The sequence below is a fragment of the Protopterus annectens genome, chromosome 2.part1 (genome assembly GCF_019279795.1).
Source record: "Protopterus annectens isolate FY-2018-M chromosome 2.part1, PAN1.0, whole genome shotgun sequence".
Taxonomy (NCBI): Eukaryota; Metazoa; Chordata; order Ceratodontiformes; family Protopteridae; genus Protopterus; species Protopterus annectens.
Genome location: NC_056729.1, coordinates 800,302,788 through 800,321,314, shown reverse-complemented (window position 1 = coordinate 800,321,314; position 18,527 = coordinate 800,302,788). Strand labels below are relative to the sequence as shown.

General features: G+C 37.0%; 1 protein-coding gene across 1 annotated transcript in view; it reads right to left on the bottom strand.

Moving 5' to 3' along the window:
- Positions 1-18,527, bottom strand: part of SGCZ (sarcoglycan zeta) — a 3,417,736-nt gene that overhangs the window by 415,562 nt on the left and 2,983,647 nt on the right. Inside the window, exon 8 of the mRNA XM_044062501.1 lies at positions 14,031-14,103. Coding sequence (XP_043918436.1) covers positions 14,031-14,103 — 73 coding nt within the window. The remainder of the gene's footprint in view (positions 1-14,030; positions 14,104-18,527) is intronic.

The following is an 18,527-nucleotide window of genomic DNA, read 5'->3' as shown; positions in this document are numbered from 1 at the left end:
TCCCTCAACTCTGGAAAGTCTCACACATCATCCCCCTTCACAAAGGTGGCCCCTCTAGAGATATCTGAAACTACTGCTGCATTGCTATCCTCCCACCCATATCAACAATTGTAGAAAAATGCATTCATCAGCAACTTCTGAACCACCTTGCCACTAATATCCTTCTATCCAAAACCAAGCATGGCTTTAGACCCAAGCACAGCACAAACACAGCCTTAATAGCCTTCAACAACACTATCCATCACTTTATGAACACAGGACTACTAGTATAAGCAATTTTCTTGGACATGCTAAAAGCTTTTGACACCATTTCCTGCCAACTATTACTTAATAACCTGTCCTCATACAATCTTAGTTCAGCATCCCTAACATTGTTTCTCAGTTATTTATCTAACTGTCAACAGGCTACTAAATGGGAGAACACTCTCTCCTCACTACTGCCAGTATACATAGGTGTACCACAAGGATCCATACTTGGTACCCTGCTTTTCATCTTATTTATTAATAATTTAATTTCAGCAACCCAACATGCCTCAATCATACAGTACACAGACGACACGAATAAGATGCAAAATCATTCCAGGAAACTGAAATTTATCTATCAAAATACCAGCTCATACTAAACCCAAATAAGTCTAATCTACTAATTTTCTCCAACAAACCTAACAAGCAGTACTTCCCTCCCCTGGGCATACAATCAGCCAACGTTACCACATTTAACCTACAAATCAGGCCAAGCTCCTAGGTATTACAATAGACAATAGGCTAAAATCTGATGTTCACATTTCCCAAACCATCAAAAAGGTCCATGCTAAACTGGATACTCCTTATAGAGCCAAACCCTAACTAACACCCCAAGCCAGATTAGCCTCTATTAAATCTCAACTGCTATCTACCCTTCCCTACTGCTCACACACATTTACAAACTTACGGCAAAACCGACCTTCATAATCTTGAGTCCTGTTATAACAAAATAGCAAACTTTGCCATGAATCACCCCCAAAAAACCCATCACTGAACCACTCTTCAAAAACTCGGTTGGCTAGAACTCCCCATCCTGCTAACACTTTGCCAACTTTCTTTCACCCACAAAATCATTCATAACCCCAATAGTTGCCCAGCAACTTTCACCCTAATCCAACTACAGGTAAACACCAGGTCCCTTAGGTCTTCTGATAAGCCACTGCTCACAATTATACAATGTCACAATTACCATGGCGACTCCCTCTGCTCTAACAAAATAGCTAAGTCCTGGAATGCTCTCCCTCTAAGCATGCAAATCATGCACTGCTATTTTTCCTTCAAAATAAAGCTAAACGAATACCTTATCCATAGCTGGTTCTGCACATGCTGTTCACCAGGTTAAACTCAGCTCAGGATCTTTTTTTACTGCCCAACTTATTTTCTAATGTCACTTCTACAAATATTTATGTTACTCAATGACACATTTTATTGCATAGTCTATGTAGCTGTACAATGCTCCAAGTCAGCGTCAGTTTGTATAATCAGTCAACCAAGAAATGATCTACTGCTCAATGATTTTCTTGATTCAAAAACCTATGGTCAAATGTTCTAAATGTTCTTACTTTATTTCCTCTGTATCAGTATGTCCTTGAATTAATTGTACTATGTTTATTTTATTTTATAGTATGTGATATTCTTAATTCTGTTTCTAATTTTTAATTTGTATTAACATTGTACTTTTTACTTTTTTAATATTGTAGTTTTCATGTCTATGTATTCTGAGTACTGGAGCTTTTCTTCCCAGGTCTCTGCTGAAAACGGGCTACTTGCCCAGTCAGACACTACCTGGTTAACAAATGTAATAAATAAAATAAATAAATAAATAAAGTGCCACCGTTACAGAGTGTTTCTTGCACTGTAGAGAATTTCCTAGAAAGGCGCTGCCATTTTTGGGGACGTTTCAGTGTGTTGTGTACAGTTTATTTGCAGAATGCTATTACTTTGAAATGTTATTGACTCTGAGCTTCTCCTGCCCAGTTCATTTGTATCATGCTGTTATTTGAAGTGTTTCTTAAAATGATGATAAACTACTTTAGCAATACAATAATCTCAAAAGTATTACGATGCCCTATAAACTTATTTCGCAAAGTCCAGTTGCACAGAGGCTTTCATTGTGCAGTTACTTTGATATGTTTCTTATACTGTTAAGTGGTGATTTCATGCAATACAGTAATTTCAAGAGTATTATAGTGCCCGAGAGACTTATTTTCCAAAGTTCAGCTCTACAGAGACTCATTGTGCTATTGAGGAAAATTACAAGTACTGGCATAAATTTCTGGCATATTTGTATGTGTTTGTGCTCATTTGCAAAACCCTTCACTGGAATTTGTTAATATGGCAGACAGATTCCGAAAGCCCTTACCTCTTGTGTTTAATCAGAATATTGCAGAGAATTGGAGAATATTTGAGCAAAAGTATGATATTTTTATACAAGCATATTATTAAGATAAAGATGTAGGCACCAAGGCATTCATTTTGCTAAACTTGGCTGGGTCAGAGGCTATAGAAACAGAGCATTCATTTGTGTATGCACCAGCAATATATGAAGAAGAAGGTGAAAACTGTCTTATTGTTGTACAGGCTGAGCCAAGAGAAGTGTTTGAAGCACAAGTTCAGAGAAATGTGTAACCCCCAGACAAATATTACACTAGAGAGGCATTTGTTTTACACAAGAGATAAGAAACCAGTGGAAACTTTAGCAGCTTATATAACTGATCTGAGAAACAAGGCTAAAATGTGTCGGTTTAGTGATTTAAAAGATGATTTAATAAAAGACAGGCCTTATGTGTGGTATTAATAGTGTTGGTGTGAGAAAGATCATGCTTTGTGACAATGATTTAATGTTGAGTAAAGCCATAGAGATTTGCCAAATCCAAGAAGTGACAGAAAAACACACAAGTATGCTTGCAAGTGACAAGAGCATGGTCTCAGCAGGCTGCAGAGCAAATGTAGACAGCATGCTGCACGTGGCAAACAGAAATATGTCTACCAAGCGCATGGCAGCCACAACCCTGCTGGCTCATCAAGGAAACCGTGTAGTTTTCCAGCAAATTCTAAGACTAGCTCAGTTAAAGGAGCATCCTCACTATAGTACAAGTCCAGCTTTATTGTTAACTGTTGCAATTGCGGTTCAAATCATAAGTCTAAAAGAAAATGCTTAGCATTCGGTCAGCAATGTCATAAGTGTAAAAAATGGAACTATTTTCAAAAAGTTTGGAAATCAGGTAGAACTCATGCAGTTGTAAAGAAAGGTTACACAGAAAAGCAGGTTGATCAAGTAGAGACACAGCAGTTGGCTTTCTATGTGGATGGTGTATCAGTAATTGGTGAAAGAGTTGATGCAGTGAATTTATGGGCAAAAAGCAAAGTGTTCTGTACTGTCCGGATAATGTAAATCCACATAGTTTAATGCAGACACTGGTTCAAAGTGTATCAGCAGACACATTTGCTAGAGTGAGAACTAATGAGCAACTCAATGTGGCCACTGGTGTGAAACTTGTTGCTTATGGAGGTGAGGAGATTCAAACTGAAGGCTCAGTGATGCTTTTCTGTCATATGGCCAAGAATTGTTACAACTTGTTATTCTGTCATGTAGTCAGAAGACCAGTACAGTCTTTGGTGAGTCTCAAAGACAGTTTGAGAATGAATCTGCTTTCTTTTACGAAAGAAGTTCATCACATAAGTGCATCTCTTATTTCTAATTATTCTGAAGCCATTTTCTCAGAATATGCTGATGTTTTTTATAACAGGTTGGGCAAACTTCGATTAGTGTATTCCAAGAAGTTAGATCCAGAGGTCACTCCAGTAGTCAGACCAGCAAGAAGAATTCTGATACATATGCAGGACAAAGTTAAAGCTCAGATGGATAAAATGGTGCAACAAGGTGTAGTTTGTCCAGTTACAGAACCAACTGTATGGGTAACATCTATAGTAGCAGCTCAGAAAAAAGCCTCAAATGAAATCAGAATATTCATTGATCCAAGAGATTTGAACAAAGCATTGAAAAGACCATATCGTTCAAATGCGCACAGTTGAAGAGGTCACAGTCCTAATAGCAAATGCCATTGTTTTTTCTGTCTTGGATGAAAAGAGTTCATTTTGGCAAGTGATGCTTGATCGCAAATCCTCATTACTATTTTTGGTACTCCATTTGACAGATTCAGATTTCTAAGGATGCCATGTGGAATAAATTCTGCAAGTGTAGTCTTTCAGCATGCAACCAAGCAAAATTTTTGGGGTTATCCTTTTGCCATAATAGTATATTTATTGGTTGGAGGCAATGGTGAAGCAGAGCATTTTCTATTTGTTAAATAAAAACACTTTTTTATGGTACTGGGTTAAGTGACTTGCTCAGAGTCACACAGTAAGCAATTTATGTCTTATTCATTTTCTTAAATCTATTTGTTGAAATAGATCCACTCTTCAGGAGTTATGTGTCTTGCTAAGAGTCACACAGATGGGCTAATAGAGGTACAGACTCAAAACTATGTACCTTTTTTCTCCAAAAAAAAAAATATCCTTGAGAGATGAGAGCCTTATTCCTCTGCACTAACTGCCACAGCTTTGTTAACTTCTTTCCTGGATCCTGCATCTGCTCCCATACATTCAGCACATAGGGCAATGAGTGCCCTTCAGCCCTCGTTTCGGTAGCAGGTACAGCTTTTACAGGATCGGATTGCTAGCCCAAGGCCCAACCCTCCTCAGAGGGTGTACTATACACTCACACCTACAGCCAATTTAGTGTCCAATCCACCCTCCTCAGAGGGTGCACCACACAATCATACCTAGGGCCAATTTAGAGTGTCCAATCCACCTCCAGCATGCTTTGGAATGTGGGAGGACACTAAAGCACAAGAGGAAACCCACATGTATGCAGGGAGAACACACAGACTCCACATAGAGGGCACCACAGCCAAGAATCGAACCGAAGAACCTCTTGCTGTGAGGTGACAGCTGCTACACCACTGCGCCATCCATTGTTAACTTCTTTACCTTCTCGTAAATCAATGAGGATTATAGTCAGTCATTAATGCCATTCACTGGAGCGTCATAGTTCTTATGTTTCAGAAAATACATGTCATGACAAATTAATTAAAGCTGTGTAGCACGTATAGCCCTCCATTGTTAACAACCTGCTCTCTATAGTCAATAGTATGGGGTTTGAATCCTTCCAATTCAATTTGTCTACTGTGCAACTTTGAGCAAATAACTTTACTAGGCAGTGCTCCTGGAATGCCACTGAAAAGGCACACTTTGTTCCGAGGGTTTACCTACCTAACAAATTGGAAAAATAAAACATTTAAAATGTATCCCCTTATTATTTTTTCTTTGTACAGAATTCATGAGCAATGAGGTTGAGATGCATTTCAGTCTGTTCCATATAAAATGTGTACCTTTCTGGCAAGATATTGTGAATTGAGATCAGTAAAGAATGACAGGCATGTGAGTTTCAGAATTTGTATCCTTCAAAAACATCTTTCTCAATAAAAGCTTGTTATTTTATCAACTTTTTAATATAAAGACAAATATCTATGATTCTTGAGCAATGAAGTTGAGAACGCATATGTGAGTGGATATGGGTTACCCTGTGTTTTGTGACAGCAAGAAGCTAAGTCATATTCATTCTCTTGATCTCAAGCAGATAACTGAGGTATACAGTAATCCAAGCAGCTGTAACTGATATGTGCATATGGGTGCAAGGTGTGTGTGTGTGTGTGTGTGTGTGTGTGTGTGTATTTGTGTGTCTTTAAATGCTTGAACTTGAACCCCAGAGTAATTACAGTGTAAAGGAAGGAAATAATTGTAGTAAATAGGATGTGTTACCAGATGTATTTTCAACAAATGTGAGTTTCATGGTGAGAGAAGGTTACTGTTGCTCATGATAGGTATGGTTTCAATGTGAGCATGTTTTGTTTTTTTAGAAAATGTCTGGCAGTGATTATGCTGTAACATTTAAAGTATATGTTCTAAATTAAATCCAAAATGTAATTAACAAAAAAATATGCACTTAACAGGTTTGAACACTGTAGCAAATAGCTTTACAAAACATAAAACATAAATAAATTAGAAAATGTTGATCAGAGAGCACATGCTATGTGTTGTATCATTAAGAAGCACGTCAGAGACTGAGCATACATGTATAAATGTTAACCACGTGCCATTCCTAGTGCCATTTTGAGAATGCAGCCAGACAGCAAGCATGCATGATTACAGCAGTTAGTTTGTATATAAGTTACTTAAGTTAAAGTCAGTAAACTTTTATCGTGATGTGTTTCTATAAAATAAAGCTGATTGAACAGAACCCACGAAGACTCTTCTATTATGTCCTAAGTAGGAGATCAACATGGTGTCAGAACTGGGATCGCAGAGAATAAGATTTGGAGCCATGAGGTGCAGACATGACAGTGAAGGTAAACTAAGAGAAATGAGCATGAAAAAGAGCCAGAAAAGAAGCAAAAGTAATGAGAATAAACACAAACTAATTATTTCATAAAAAGGACAAAACGGGCCATTACAAGGGCACAAAACACACTACTAAACAAGTGGGAGGCATAAAAGCTGTATTAACTAAAGGAAATGTTTAAAGTAAAGGTGTTTGATAAAACAATTAACAGAAAAGCAAAATGAGCATGTTTAAAAGAAAGACGAGTATGCTTAAGGCAGAACGGGCATATTTAGAGAAAAACAAGCACAAGAAAACTACAATGGTATAAAAGAGATTAAACAAGTGAAACGAATATAACAAGGACAAAAAGGGGCACATTAAGTGTAAATTAAGCAAGGCGACTGCATGTTTTTTGACAAAGTGCTGTGTTTTGGTATAGCTACAGCTTCGTATTGTATGAAGGGCATAACTAAAGTTATTCGAAGTAATTCAAAGTGTGTAAAAGTGCTTACAGTGTGTGCTTATTACTGTGCATGTATTTTGAAGAGTCATTTGTGTGCTAAGTGCAAGTATTTCATGAAGTTCAGTAAAAGTATAGCCATTTCTAAAAGTTTCTTGTGTTGGGAGTGTCTATTCTCAAAGTCCTCTGACCACTCCACTACCTATTTGGCTCTAGCATCACTTTTTTAACCTCCTCACCTATACCTGGCTTGACAACTCCCACCTTTTCCACCACTACATCTCTTACTATGCAGCCCTACTTCTCTAACTACGTCTGCTATATTCTAGCAGGCCTTCTCTACCTTGCCTACAGTGCTACTAACCTTCCTAATTATATCATGATATACCATCCCCCCTTATCTCAAACTCTAACATCCTACCAACAGGCACCTACACCATATAGCAACATTTGCCCACAGTTATACAGCACCTCCTCCTCCCTACTATATTCTTTCAAGCACATACAATCCTCAAGCCCTCAACTACCCACTTTCAGATACCAGCAGGCAATCACCAAACTAAAAAACCTACTACTGCACTCCCTTACACATATTAAATTACTATCTGACATCCACCCCAACCCTTATCCTTTCAAAGACTCAACCCATACTCCAACACCTCCCCCAAAACTCACACACATTCTCCTAACCAACTCCTCTCCAAAACTAGCACTCCTTTCACTCTACCTACAATTTCCAAATCCAACCTATTAATAACCGACTGTAATCTCAGAAGCCGTGTAAATAAAATTGTATTATTTATTTATTTGCCATTTGTTAACCAGGTTAGCCCAACTGAAACGATGGCCTGTTTTCAGTGGAGTCCTGAGGAGAATAATTCCAGAAATATAAGGTTTACAATACATTTTATATATATATATATATATATATATATATATATATATATATATATATGTATATATATATATATATATGAATTTAACATTGTACAATAAGAAGGATAAAAAAGTGAAAACAATAGATGTGATTAAATAATATTAGCAGATTATGATACAGTAAAGTGTTTAAGTGAAACCAAATATGTGCAAAATACAGTTTGACATCTAAGTTCAAGTATTATGTTCAGACAATAAATGTAGTATAGGTGGAATGTTGTATTAACAGCTTGGTTTAAGATTTGTGTGCTAAACTTCTCAGTTGACAGTTAATTATACATTGGCAGTAGCAAAATGGGTTCAAAGTATATAGATAGAGTTTTAGAGCTATTTTGACCGACTTGTAGTACTAAACATCCCTAATTGTTGATGAAGTGTGAGATGTTTAGAGGATATTGTTTAAGACTTTGACAGGCTAAAGGACAAAGATATATTTGGTAGACTTTGTGACAGGTAGAGTTGTTTCAGTTCATGGGGGATTATGGCAAGAACAGGTTTTGGAGTTCAGGAGGTGGTTTTTAGTTTCAGATTTGAAGCGAGTGGTACTTGTGATGTTGCACATGTAAGAGGAAATTCTGTTCCAGGTGTGGGAGACAGAGTGTTTATACAGGAGTGTGCCGATGTTTTTGTTTGGTTTGTAGATGTCTACTAGGTTCTGGTCTGAGCTATGGAGAGAGCGAACTTGGTGTGTAGTGAGATACTGATGAAGAGAGTGAGAGGCAGGCCAAGGGTATATTTAGCAGGGAGAGTGTGAATTTTAGCTGTGAGAGATGTAGTAGCTGAGGGAATTTAATCCACTGGAGTTGGTTTAGGGCAAGGTAATGAGATTTGTAAGACAGGTTACTGGCGAATCTAGCTATGCTGTTGTAGGCCTGTTCAGGTCTGGATAAGAGTGATGACTGTAGATCGGTAAGGATAGAGACGGCATAGAGAAGAGAAGGGAAGAGAAAGGCTTTAGCAAGAAAAACTCTGGATTTGGGAGCGAAGAATTTTTTATTTCTGTAAAGGAGGCCCAGTTTTTGGTTATTTTCTTTTTTTTATACGGTGTTGCATATGGATGTCAAATTTTAGCTGGTCATCAATTATAGTTCCTAGTAATTTGGTGTGGGGATCGGCTGTGATGGGAGTTTTATTGAGTGATAGAATAGTAAAAGTGGATGTGTGGTGAGAGAGGGATTATGGTAGGAAATGAAGGAGCTTAGTCTTTTTGGGGTTAAGTATAAGTTGGTGTTCAGTTAGCCATTTTTCTGCAGATGTGAAAGTATGTTGTTGTAATGGGCAGGAGGTTGGGGATGTTTTTAGAGGTAGAGATGAGTGGAGTTGTCGGCATATTATATGAGGGAGGAAGATGTGCAGGACGATTATAAGTTATTAGTGAAGATGTTAAAAAGCAGTGGGCCCAGAATTGAGCCCTGAGGGACACCAGTTTGGGCAGGGAGGAAGGAGAAAAGTCAGATTGCGATCTAACAGATTGGAGTCTGTTTGAGAAATAGCTTGAGAACCAGCTAATAGTGGGGGTGGGGCAGGTTAAGGTCAGTTAGTTTGGAAATAAGTTTAGAATGAGAGACAGTAACAAAATCTTTGGATAAGTCGAGAAAGAGACAGGATACTAGTTGATTGTTATACATGGCTTCAGCAACAGTACATGTGAAAGAGAGTAGGGAAGTTGAGGTATTATGATTAGGTCTGAAGCAGTGCTGTGGGGAGGTTAGGAGATTACCATTGATTAGGTACTTAAGAAGTTGGTTATGTATACATTTTTCCAAACATTTGGAGAGTGGGCAGAGTCCTGGCATGCTCTCCCTCTAAGCATGCAAGCCATGCACTGCTATTCTTCCTTCAAAATAAAGCTAAACGAATACCTTATCCATAGCTGGCTCTGCACATGCTGTTCACCAGGTTAAACTCAGCTCAGGATGTTTTTTTACTGTCCAACTTATTTTCTAATGTCACTTCTACAAATATTTATGTTACTCAATGACACATTTTATTGCATAGTATATGTAGCTGTACAATGCTCCAAGTCAGCGTCAGTTTGTATACTCAGTCAACCAAGAAATGATCTACTGCTCAATGATTTTCTTGATTCAAAAACCTATGGTCAAATGTTCTAAATGTTCTTAATTTATTTGCTCTGTATCAGTATGTCTTTGAATTAATTGTACTATGTTTATTTTATTTTATGATATGTCATATTCTTAATTCTGTTTCTAATTTTTAATTTGTATTAACATTGTACTTTTTACTTTTTTAATATTGTAGTTTTCATGTCTATGTATTCTGAGTACTGGAGCTTTTCTTCCCAGGTCTCTGCTGAAAACAGGCTACTTGCCCAGTCGGACACTACCTGGTTAACAAATGTAATAAATACAATAAATAAATAAATAAAGTGCCACCGTTACAGAGTGTTTCTTGCACGGTTAAGAATTTCCTAGAAAGGTGCTGTGATTTTTGGGGACGTTTCAGTGTGTTGTGTACAGTTTATTCGCAGAATGCTATTACTTCGAAATGTTATTGACTCTGAGCTTCTCCTTCCCAGTTCATTTGTATCATGCAGTTATTTGAAGTGTTTCTTAAAATGATGATAAACTACTTTAGCAATACAATAATCTCAAAAGTATTACATTGCCCTAGAAACTTATTTCGCAAAGTCCAGTTGCACAGAGGCTTGCCTTGTGCAGTTACTTTGATATTCTTATACTAAGTGGCAATTTCATGCAATACAGTAATTTCAAGAGTATTATAGTGCCCAAGTGACTTATTTTCTAAAGTACAGCTATACATCGACTCTTTGTGCTATTGAGGAAAGTTACACGTACTGGCATAAATTTCTGGCATATTTGTATGGGTTTGTGCTCATTTGCAAAACCATTCACTGGAATTTGTTAATATGGCAGACAGATTCCGAAAGTCCTTACCTCTTGTGTTTAATCAGAATATTGCAGAGAATTGGAGAATATTTGAGCAAGAGTATGATATTTTTATACAAGCAGATTATTCAGATAAAGATGTAGGCACCAAGGCATTAATTTTGCTAAACCTAGCTGGGTCAGAGGCCAGAGAAACAGAGCATTAATTTGTCTATGCACCAGCAATATATGAAGAAGAAGGTGAAAACTGTCTTACTGGTGTGCAGGCTGAGTCAAGGGAAGACCCTGAGTGTTTGAAGCGTAAGTTTAGAGAAATGTGTAATCCCCAGACAAATATTACACTAGAGAGGCATTTGTTTTACACAAGAGATCAGAAACCAGGGGAAACTTTAGCAGCTTATATAACTGATCTGAGAAACAAGGCTAAAATGTGTCGGTTTGGTGATTTAAAATATGATTTAATTAAAGGCTTGTGTGTGGTATTAATAGTGTTGCTGTTTGAAAGATCTTGCTTTGTGACAGTGATTTAATGTTGAGTAAAGCCATAGAGATTTGCCAAATCCAAGAAGTGACAGAAAAACACACAAGTATGCTTGCAAGTGACAAGAGCATGGTCTCAGCAGGCTCCAGAGCAAATGTAGACAGCAGGTAGCACGAGGCAAACAGAAATATGTCTACCAAGCGGATGGCAGCCACAACCCTGCTGGCTCATCAAGGAAACTGTGTGGTTTTCCAGCAAGTTCTAAGACTAGTTCAGTTAAAGGAGCATTCTAACTACAGTACAAGTCCAGCTTTATTGTTAACTGTCGCAATTGCGGTACAAATCATAAGTCTAAAGGAAAATGCTTAGCATTCGGTCAGTAATGTCGTAAGTGTAAAAAATTTAACTATTTTCAAAAAGTTTGCTAATCAGGTAGACCATGCAATTGTAAAGAAAGGTCAAACAGAAAAGCAGGTTGATCAAGTAGAGACACAGCAGTCGGCTTTCTATGTGGATGGTGTATCAGTAATTGGTGAAAGAGTTGATGCAGTGAATTTATGGGCAAAAAGGGAAGTGTTCTGTACTGTCCGGATCAATGTAAATCCACAGAGCTTAAAGTAGACACTGGTTCAAATTGTAATGTTATGTCAGCAGACACATTTGCTAGGGTGAGAACTAATGAGCAACTCAATGTGGCCACTAGTGTGAAACTTGTTGCTTATGGAGGTGAAGAGATTCAAACTGAAGGCTCAGTGATACTTTTGTGTCATTTGGCCAAGAATTGTTACAACTTGTTATTCTGTGTAGTCAGAAGATCAGAACTGTCTTTGTTGGATCTCAAAGACATTTTGAGAATGAATCTGCTTTCTTTTACGAAAGTTCATCACATAAGTGCATCTCTTAGTTTTAATTTTTCTCAAGCCATTTTCTCAGAATATGCTGATGTTTTTGATGACAGGTTGGGCAGACTTCCATTAGTGTATTCCAAGAAGTTAGACCCAGAGATCACTCCAGTAGTCAGACCAGCAAGAAGAATTCCAATACATATGCAGGGCAAAATGAAAGTTCAGTTGGATAAAATGGTGAAGCAAGGTGTAATTTGTCCAGTTACAGAACTAACTGAATGGGTATCATCTATAGTAGCAGCTCAGAAAAAAGGCTCAAATGAAATCAGAATATGCATTGATCCAAGAGATTTGAACAAAGCATTGAAAATACCATATCATCCAAATGCACACAGTCAGAGAGGTCACAGCACTAATAGCAAATGCCACTGTTTTTTCTGTCTTGGATGAAAAGAGTTCATTTTGGCAAGTGATGCATGATCACAAATCCTCATTACTAACTATTTTTGGTACTCCATTTGGCAGATTCAGATTTCTAAGGATGCCACTTGGAATAAATTCTGCAAATGAAGTTTTTTAGCATGCAATAGAGCAATTTTTTGGGGTTATCCTTGTGCCATAATAGTAGATTTATTGGTTGGAGGCAATGGTGAAGCATACCATGACAGAAACCTTAAGAATGTTCTAGACAGAGGACGTGAAGTGAACTTAAAGCTCAATCCTTTGAAGTACAAATTCAGTCTCCCAGAAGTTAGATATGTAATTCATTTATTTACTAGTACTGGCTTGAGATCAGACCCTACCAAGCAAGCATCTATTCTTGAGATGTCAGCACCAGACAATGTTCAAGCTTTACAGTGTTTCTTAGGTATGGTCAACTATTTAGGCAAGTTTATACCAGACTTCAATGAGTTGACAGCATCTTTAAGAGAGCTAATACACAAAACTGTTGCATGGTCATGGTTAGAACAACACCAATAAGCGTTTGAAGACCTCAAGAAGAAAATTTCCACCCCACCTACATTAAGATACTATGAAACAAGCCAGTTACTATGTGTTGTGATGCTTCAAAATTTGTTTAGGCATAGTTATAATCCAAGAGGGCAGACCAGAAGCCTATACATCTAGAACACTTACCCAAACTGAGATGCAGTGTGCTCAAATCGAGATAGAACTTTTGACAATAGTATTTGCATGTTCTACTTTTCATTATTATATTTATGGTGAAGCTGTTCTTATTGAAACTGATCATCAACCTCTAGTTACTATTCTAAAGAAGCCTATTTTCAAGAGGGAGGATGTACATCAGAGAGCACACGCTATGTGCTGTATCTTTAAGAAGCACATCAAAGTCTGAGCATGCACGTATAAATGTTAAGCATGTGCCATTCCTAGTGCCATTTTGAGAGTGCAGCCAAAGAGTCAGCATGTATGATTGCAGTAGTCTGTATATAAGTTACTTAAGTTAAAGTCAGTAAATCTCTATCATGGTGTGTTTGTATAAAATAAAGCTGCTTGAACAGAACCCACAAAGACTCTTCTCTTGTGTCTAAAGTAGGAAAGTGACAGAAAATAACATAAAAATGTAGTAAAATGAAGTTATACTTCATATAAAGGAGATAAAAGTTTGCAGGGCACTAAATGAACCTAAAAACATTATCTGCTATTTACTTTTGGAATTGAGTGATAAAAATCAAAAAGAATTCCAAAATAGAGCATTCCACTTACAGTCATCCTCTCAATGCTTACAGAGGTATGTACATTTCATATTCAGTATTCAGTCACAGTGAGTTTTGTGGCTTCAGGTGTTCTAGACCTGGAACATGTAATCTGTATATATACACAGTAACGATTTATAAATTATATAAGCTCAAAAAGAGTTTCCAGAGACTTTCAAATTAAAATCTATTGGAATTGTTTCATAAATTAACAAGCTGACAACTTTGTTTCTAAATGCAGAATGCAATCCATTTTCAAAATTTGTCAAAATTTATTAATAATTAAGAATATTATAATTAAGGTGACTAACCTGAGATCTTGAGAGGGTTCTGCTCTAATATATGGTGTTTCCACAGAGTGGTCAAATACAACCCCTTCTGTACCTGAAAGAAGAAAAGAACACAGAAAATTCACAATGAATACTCATTTATCTTCAAGTCCAAGATCACATGTTCCAACAGTGCATGCAAGCATAATATAGCTTTTCATATGACGAGTGTTCTAATTTAAATAGTCTAAAATAAAAAGTAAAAGCAAACACAACTTTGTTATAGTATGTGACTAGGTGGGCTACTACTCTGCAATTAAAATTATCTTATTGAACATAAAATGAAAACTGGATTAATGTAAAAAATATGAAAAAAGAATGCCTGTTATTTGCAAAATGAATGATAAAGATGATGTGCCCCTAATTTAAATGACTTATCCTTTAGAAATATCATTACTAGTATTATTAATAGAAGATGGCACGTGCAACACAGTGCTCAGTGCTAATGTCAGAAGTTCAGTTTTGACATCTGGTCATTGTCTTTTGCATCTTCTTCTAGCATCTGTAGTGTTTATTTCTGGGTTCTCTGTTTTCTTTGGATAAAAAATTGGTTAATCATATTTAATTAAAAAAAAGACAGAGCCATAAATCATCTATCTGAAAAGACTTTTTAACTCAACCAAAAAAAAAAAAACAAAACAATTTTTATTGCAGGGGAAAGCCACCCTGTATCCCATGTACCCTTTATACATAACTCCTTGACTGCACTACAGTGGGGAAAGGTCAAGTTCTAGGATCCCTGCCATATTACAGTTTTGTACAGAAAAAAAAAAGCTTTTATGTCTGTTCACATTAGTTTCAATCAGCTGTACTGGCCTTTTTTTCTGTTGAAACAAATACATATATGTGTGCATGCAAAGTCTTATTGCTCTACAGGAAGATTAAAGTCAACTGCATGAATCCAAAATCAATGTATTGTCAAGAGTTTTCCAACTTAAACAGTACTTTTGCAAGTCAAGTAAAATACTATGCAGAATTGCCCTATGTATAGAAAATAGTACTTTCAAATAGTGCAATTAAAATGTGAAGAACATGCCACTACTACTGTACTGAAACTTATATGCTAACTAGTATTTCCAGGGTCAGTATATGTATAAATATAATACCTACAACAAAAGCAAACAAAGAATCTGTCTGGTATTCGTAGATGGTCAGCACATTCTTTTATTCACATAATCATAGGCAGTGACCATGCACAGTGCATGGGTGATTCTGTGAAACAACTAGTGAAGCTGCTCAAAGGTGAAATACCGATCTATCAAATAATGCCAATGAGTGCAGAATGACATGAAAATGAATCACTCAATTCAAATGAGCCACATTAATAATGAAAATTAAGGAAACCAAAGAGCTGGATGACTCAGAACTGTATAAAACAGTGGTATTGTGCAGTGGTACATACCCATTCTGAGCAATGTGATTTGTGGTATACAAGGAGAGTCATGCTACACACTAAAGTAGAAATACCACAGTAACAGCACAGTAACAACACACATTTTGAACCACTGAAGGAGCAGATGCCCCCAGTGTTGTACAATGTGGCCATCTGTGTTACCACAGAAGGCACAGACAGCACCTGACATACCAACAACTCACAGAAGAACAGACTGTGGATAATTTCTAAATGGACTCCACAAAGGAACTAGTCAAGCTCTGTCACCAGTTATAAGAAGCATAGAGATGTATGGACTGTGTGTTTCTGTGGCTACAACCACAAGTGTTGCTTTGACCACCTAACCTAAAAGAAGCTTCTAATAAATTACTTTCGTGTTAGGGTATCACAGGCATCAGCCTTGTGAATTGTAAGCCACATCCTCACTGTAATAGTACAACATTTGGTGGGGCATATCTGGTTTCATAACAGAACAAGCACCGTGTTGTAATACACTTTCTAGATGTAGCTATGGTAGCAGCAATTGCCATCAGTGATCTCAATAGCACTGCTGTCTCCTTGTGCATATACTCTAGCTCAGTGTGCAGGCAATACAAATATTACTAGAGTTCTTAGAGTACACTCCCATACTTCACAGTGGTGTGCACAGCACCCAGCTGTTCCTGTGTCACTAACATATACCATCCGTTAGTTTATTCATAGTGTTGAACACATATCAAAGACAGTGCTGAGGTGAGTGTGGTACTGTGCCACCTTACATCTCTCTCTTTTTCATGATATAAACTCCTCCTCGGGTGGGTGCACATATATCAAATTCTATGCAGGTGGTGGACACAGTTGGAACCAATGTGGATCACTGTGTTAGAAAATGCACTCACCCACTACCTCTAAATATGTCTCTAAAATGGTGGCCTTCCACGGTACTGTTGCAGAAAGTACCACTGAATCAACTGACCATACTTCCTGCATGTTACTATCATTGCCAGCCAAAGTTACCCTGTTATGTTGGAGACTACACATGTAACTTGTGAGAGTGTGAATACACTGTCACCAGTGTCATCTCACACATATAGATATCCTTCCATAAACACCTTTATCATGCATACTAGAAACACTGCTATAAAATACATTGTAAGATGTATAGTGAAAAATCAGAATTGCCTGAAAGGACAGAAATGCAGGTGGACCTTGCTCAGTCCCTTCCTTCGCTCACACAGTAATGTCTGCTATTGTCTACTGTAATGGACTTAACAACCTTGTTCTTCCCCTACAAATGCATGATTGGTTGCTGCCTGGCCTGCTTCAATGTCCTAATCATCAAATGACATGAGAGTCAATTCCCCTGGCTGGGAAATGGCACTAAAATCTCCTCAAATGGATGACTAGACAATATAATTGATCAGCAAAATAGAATGGTTATGTTAAGAGAGATAAAATAAAATACACTGTTTGCATCTAACATATAACTAATCATTGTAAGCACATCTAACAGTCATAACAGTGATCCACCAATATATAACAAGTGGTGACATAACTGAAGGCAGACAAACTGACCTGTGTTACTCAAAACTGCTTGTTCACTGTAGCCACATTTATGCAAGCTATTATTAAGTAATCTGCCAGCTTATCATTTGTGTAAAAATGTAAAATGATCCTGGCAACATGCTACATTACTGCCAATTTACCAATAAAAACATTAGGAAATGTATTATGCTGCAAGAAGAATGAGGCAGGTGTTTATCATTCAATTAAACCATTGCAAATGATAAAGTACAGATCAAAATACTGTAAACACAGCTGGGGATTTCATATCACAAAAAATTCATGGCTGAGATTCTTTTAAACTGCATGTGAGGATTTTTAATATACGTACATGTCATGCTAATCAGCATGTTAAGTTGCTTTTTATGTTTTTGCATTGTTTCTGGAGAAGATTTCCAGTTTCAATTGAAACATCATTCTCTCCTCCTCATTTCACATTTATGGCATGCTTTTTTAGCACAGATTCATTATGTTATATTCTTAGTTATCATCTGCTGTGTTTCTATAAATAGTGGACTCATTTCTAAGATGATTGGAGAAGTCTGTGCAAGGGGAACCCAAAGGTGGCAACCATATGCAGACAAGTGAATGGTACAGAATATCTAAATGGATGCAAGTTTGGAGATGAGTAATAATGCACAAAGTTACTAATTCCAGTAAATATCCAGGAAACAAAAATCACAGCTGCATAAGTGTTCCACAGCTTTTGAGCTAGAACAAAATGACAGAATGATCACTGAATCAAAAATGTGGATGAAATGTTGCTAAAACATTCCACAATATTCCATTAACAGTGGGATAAGTCTGCGATGACATCAGCATAAACAGCTAGATTAATCCAGATTAGATCAAAGTGACACTGAGCAGATTACAACAAAAACATTGTACTACAGGAAGAATATAAACCACAGGATTATAAAAAGGAGAAAAGGAAAATCATAATTTAGCATAATAGTACATAACACTGAGTTGTAGAACTAATTGCAATACACTGAAAAGTTGCACGTGGAAGCCTCATATCTGTAGATGACAAATTCTTAGTACAATGGTATATTATGCTGTTTTATATAAACAACATTAAAAGTTATGTTTTACATGTACAGGGTAGGTTTCATGTTTTACATGTACAGGGTAGGTTTCAGTAAATTCCAGTTCATCATGTCAAGTCAGTGAAACATGACTAAAACTCTATCCATAAAGGGGCCTTTACCCATTTTATCCCCTATTATAACCTACTTTAAGTTCAAATCATTTCAGGATAAGTTCTACACATTTCATGATTGACATTACTATGTCAATCAGACATAAAGAATCGTGTTTTGCTGAAGGTGACATGGCATACATAAGAACAAACCCATGCTGACATAGGGTTTTACCTCTGAAAGGAAAGTGGCAATGTAGAATATACAGGAAGCACACTCAGAATATGCAGAAGACAAACAGCAGCAAGTATTTTAGTAAAAATGCACCTTTCAGATGGACAAAGCCTTAGAAAGCAGACAGGTTATCATTGTAAAATGTGTAAAAGGTTCATGTACCACTAT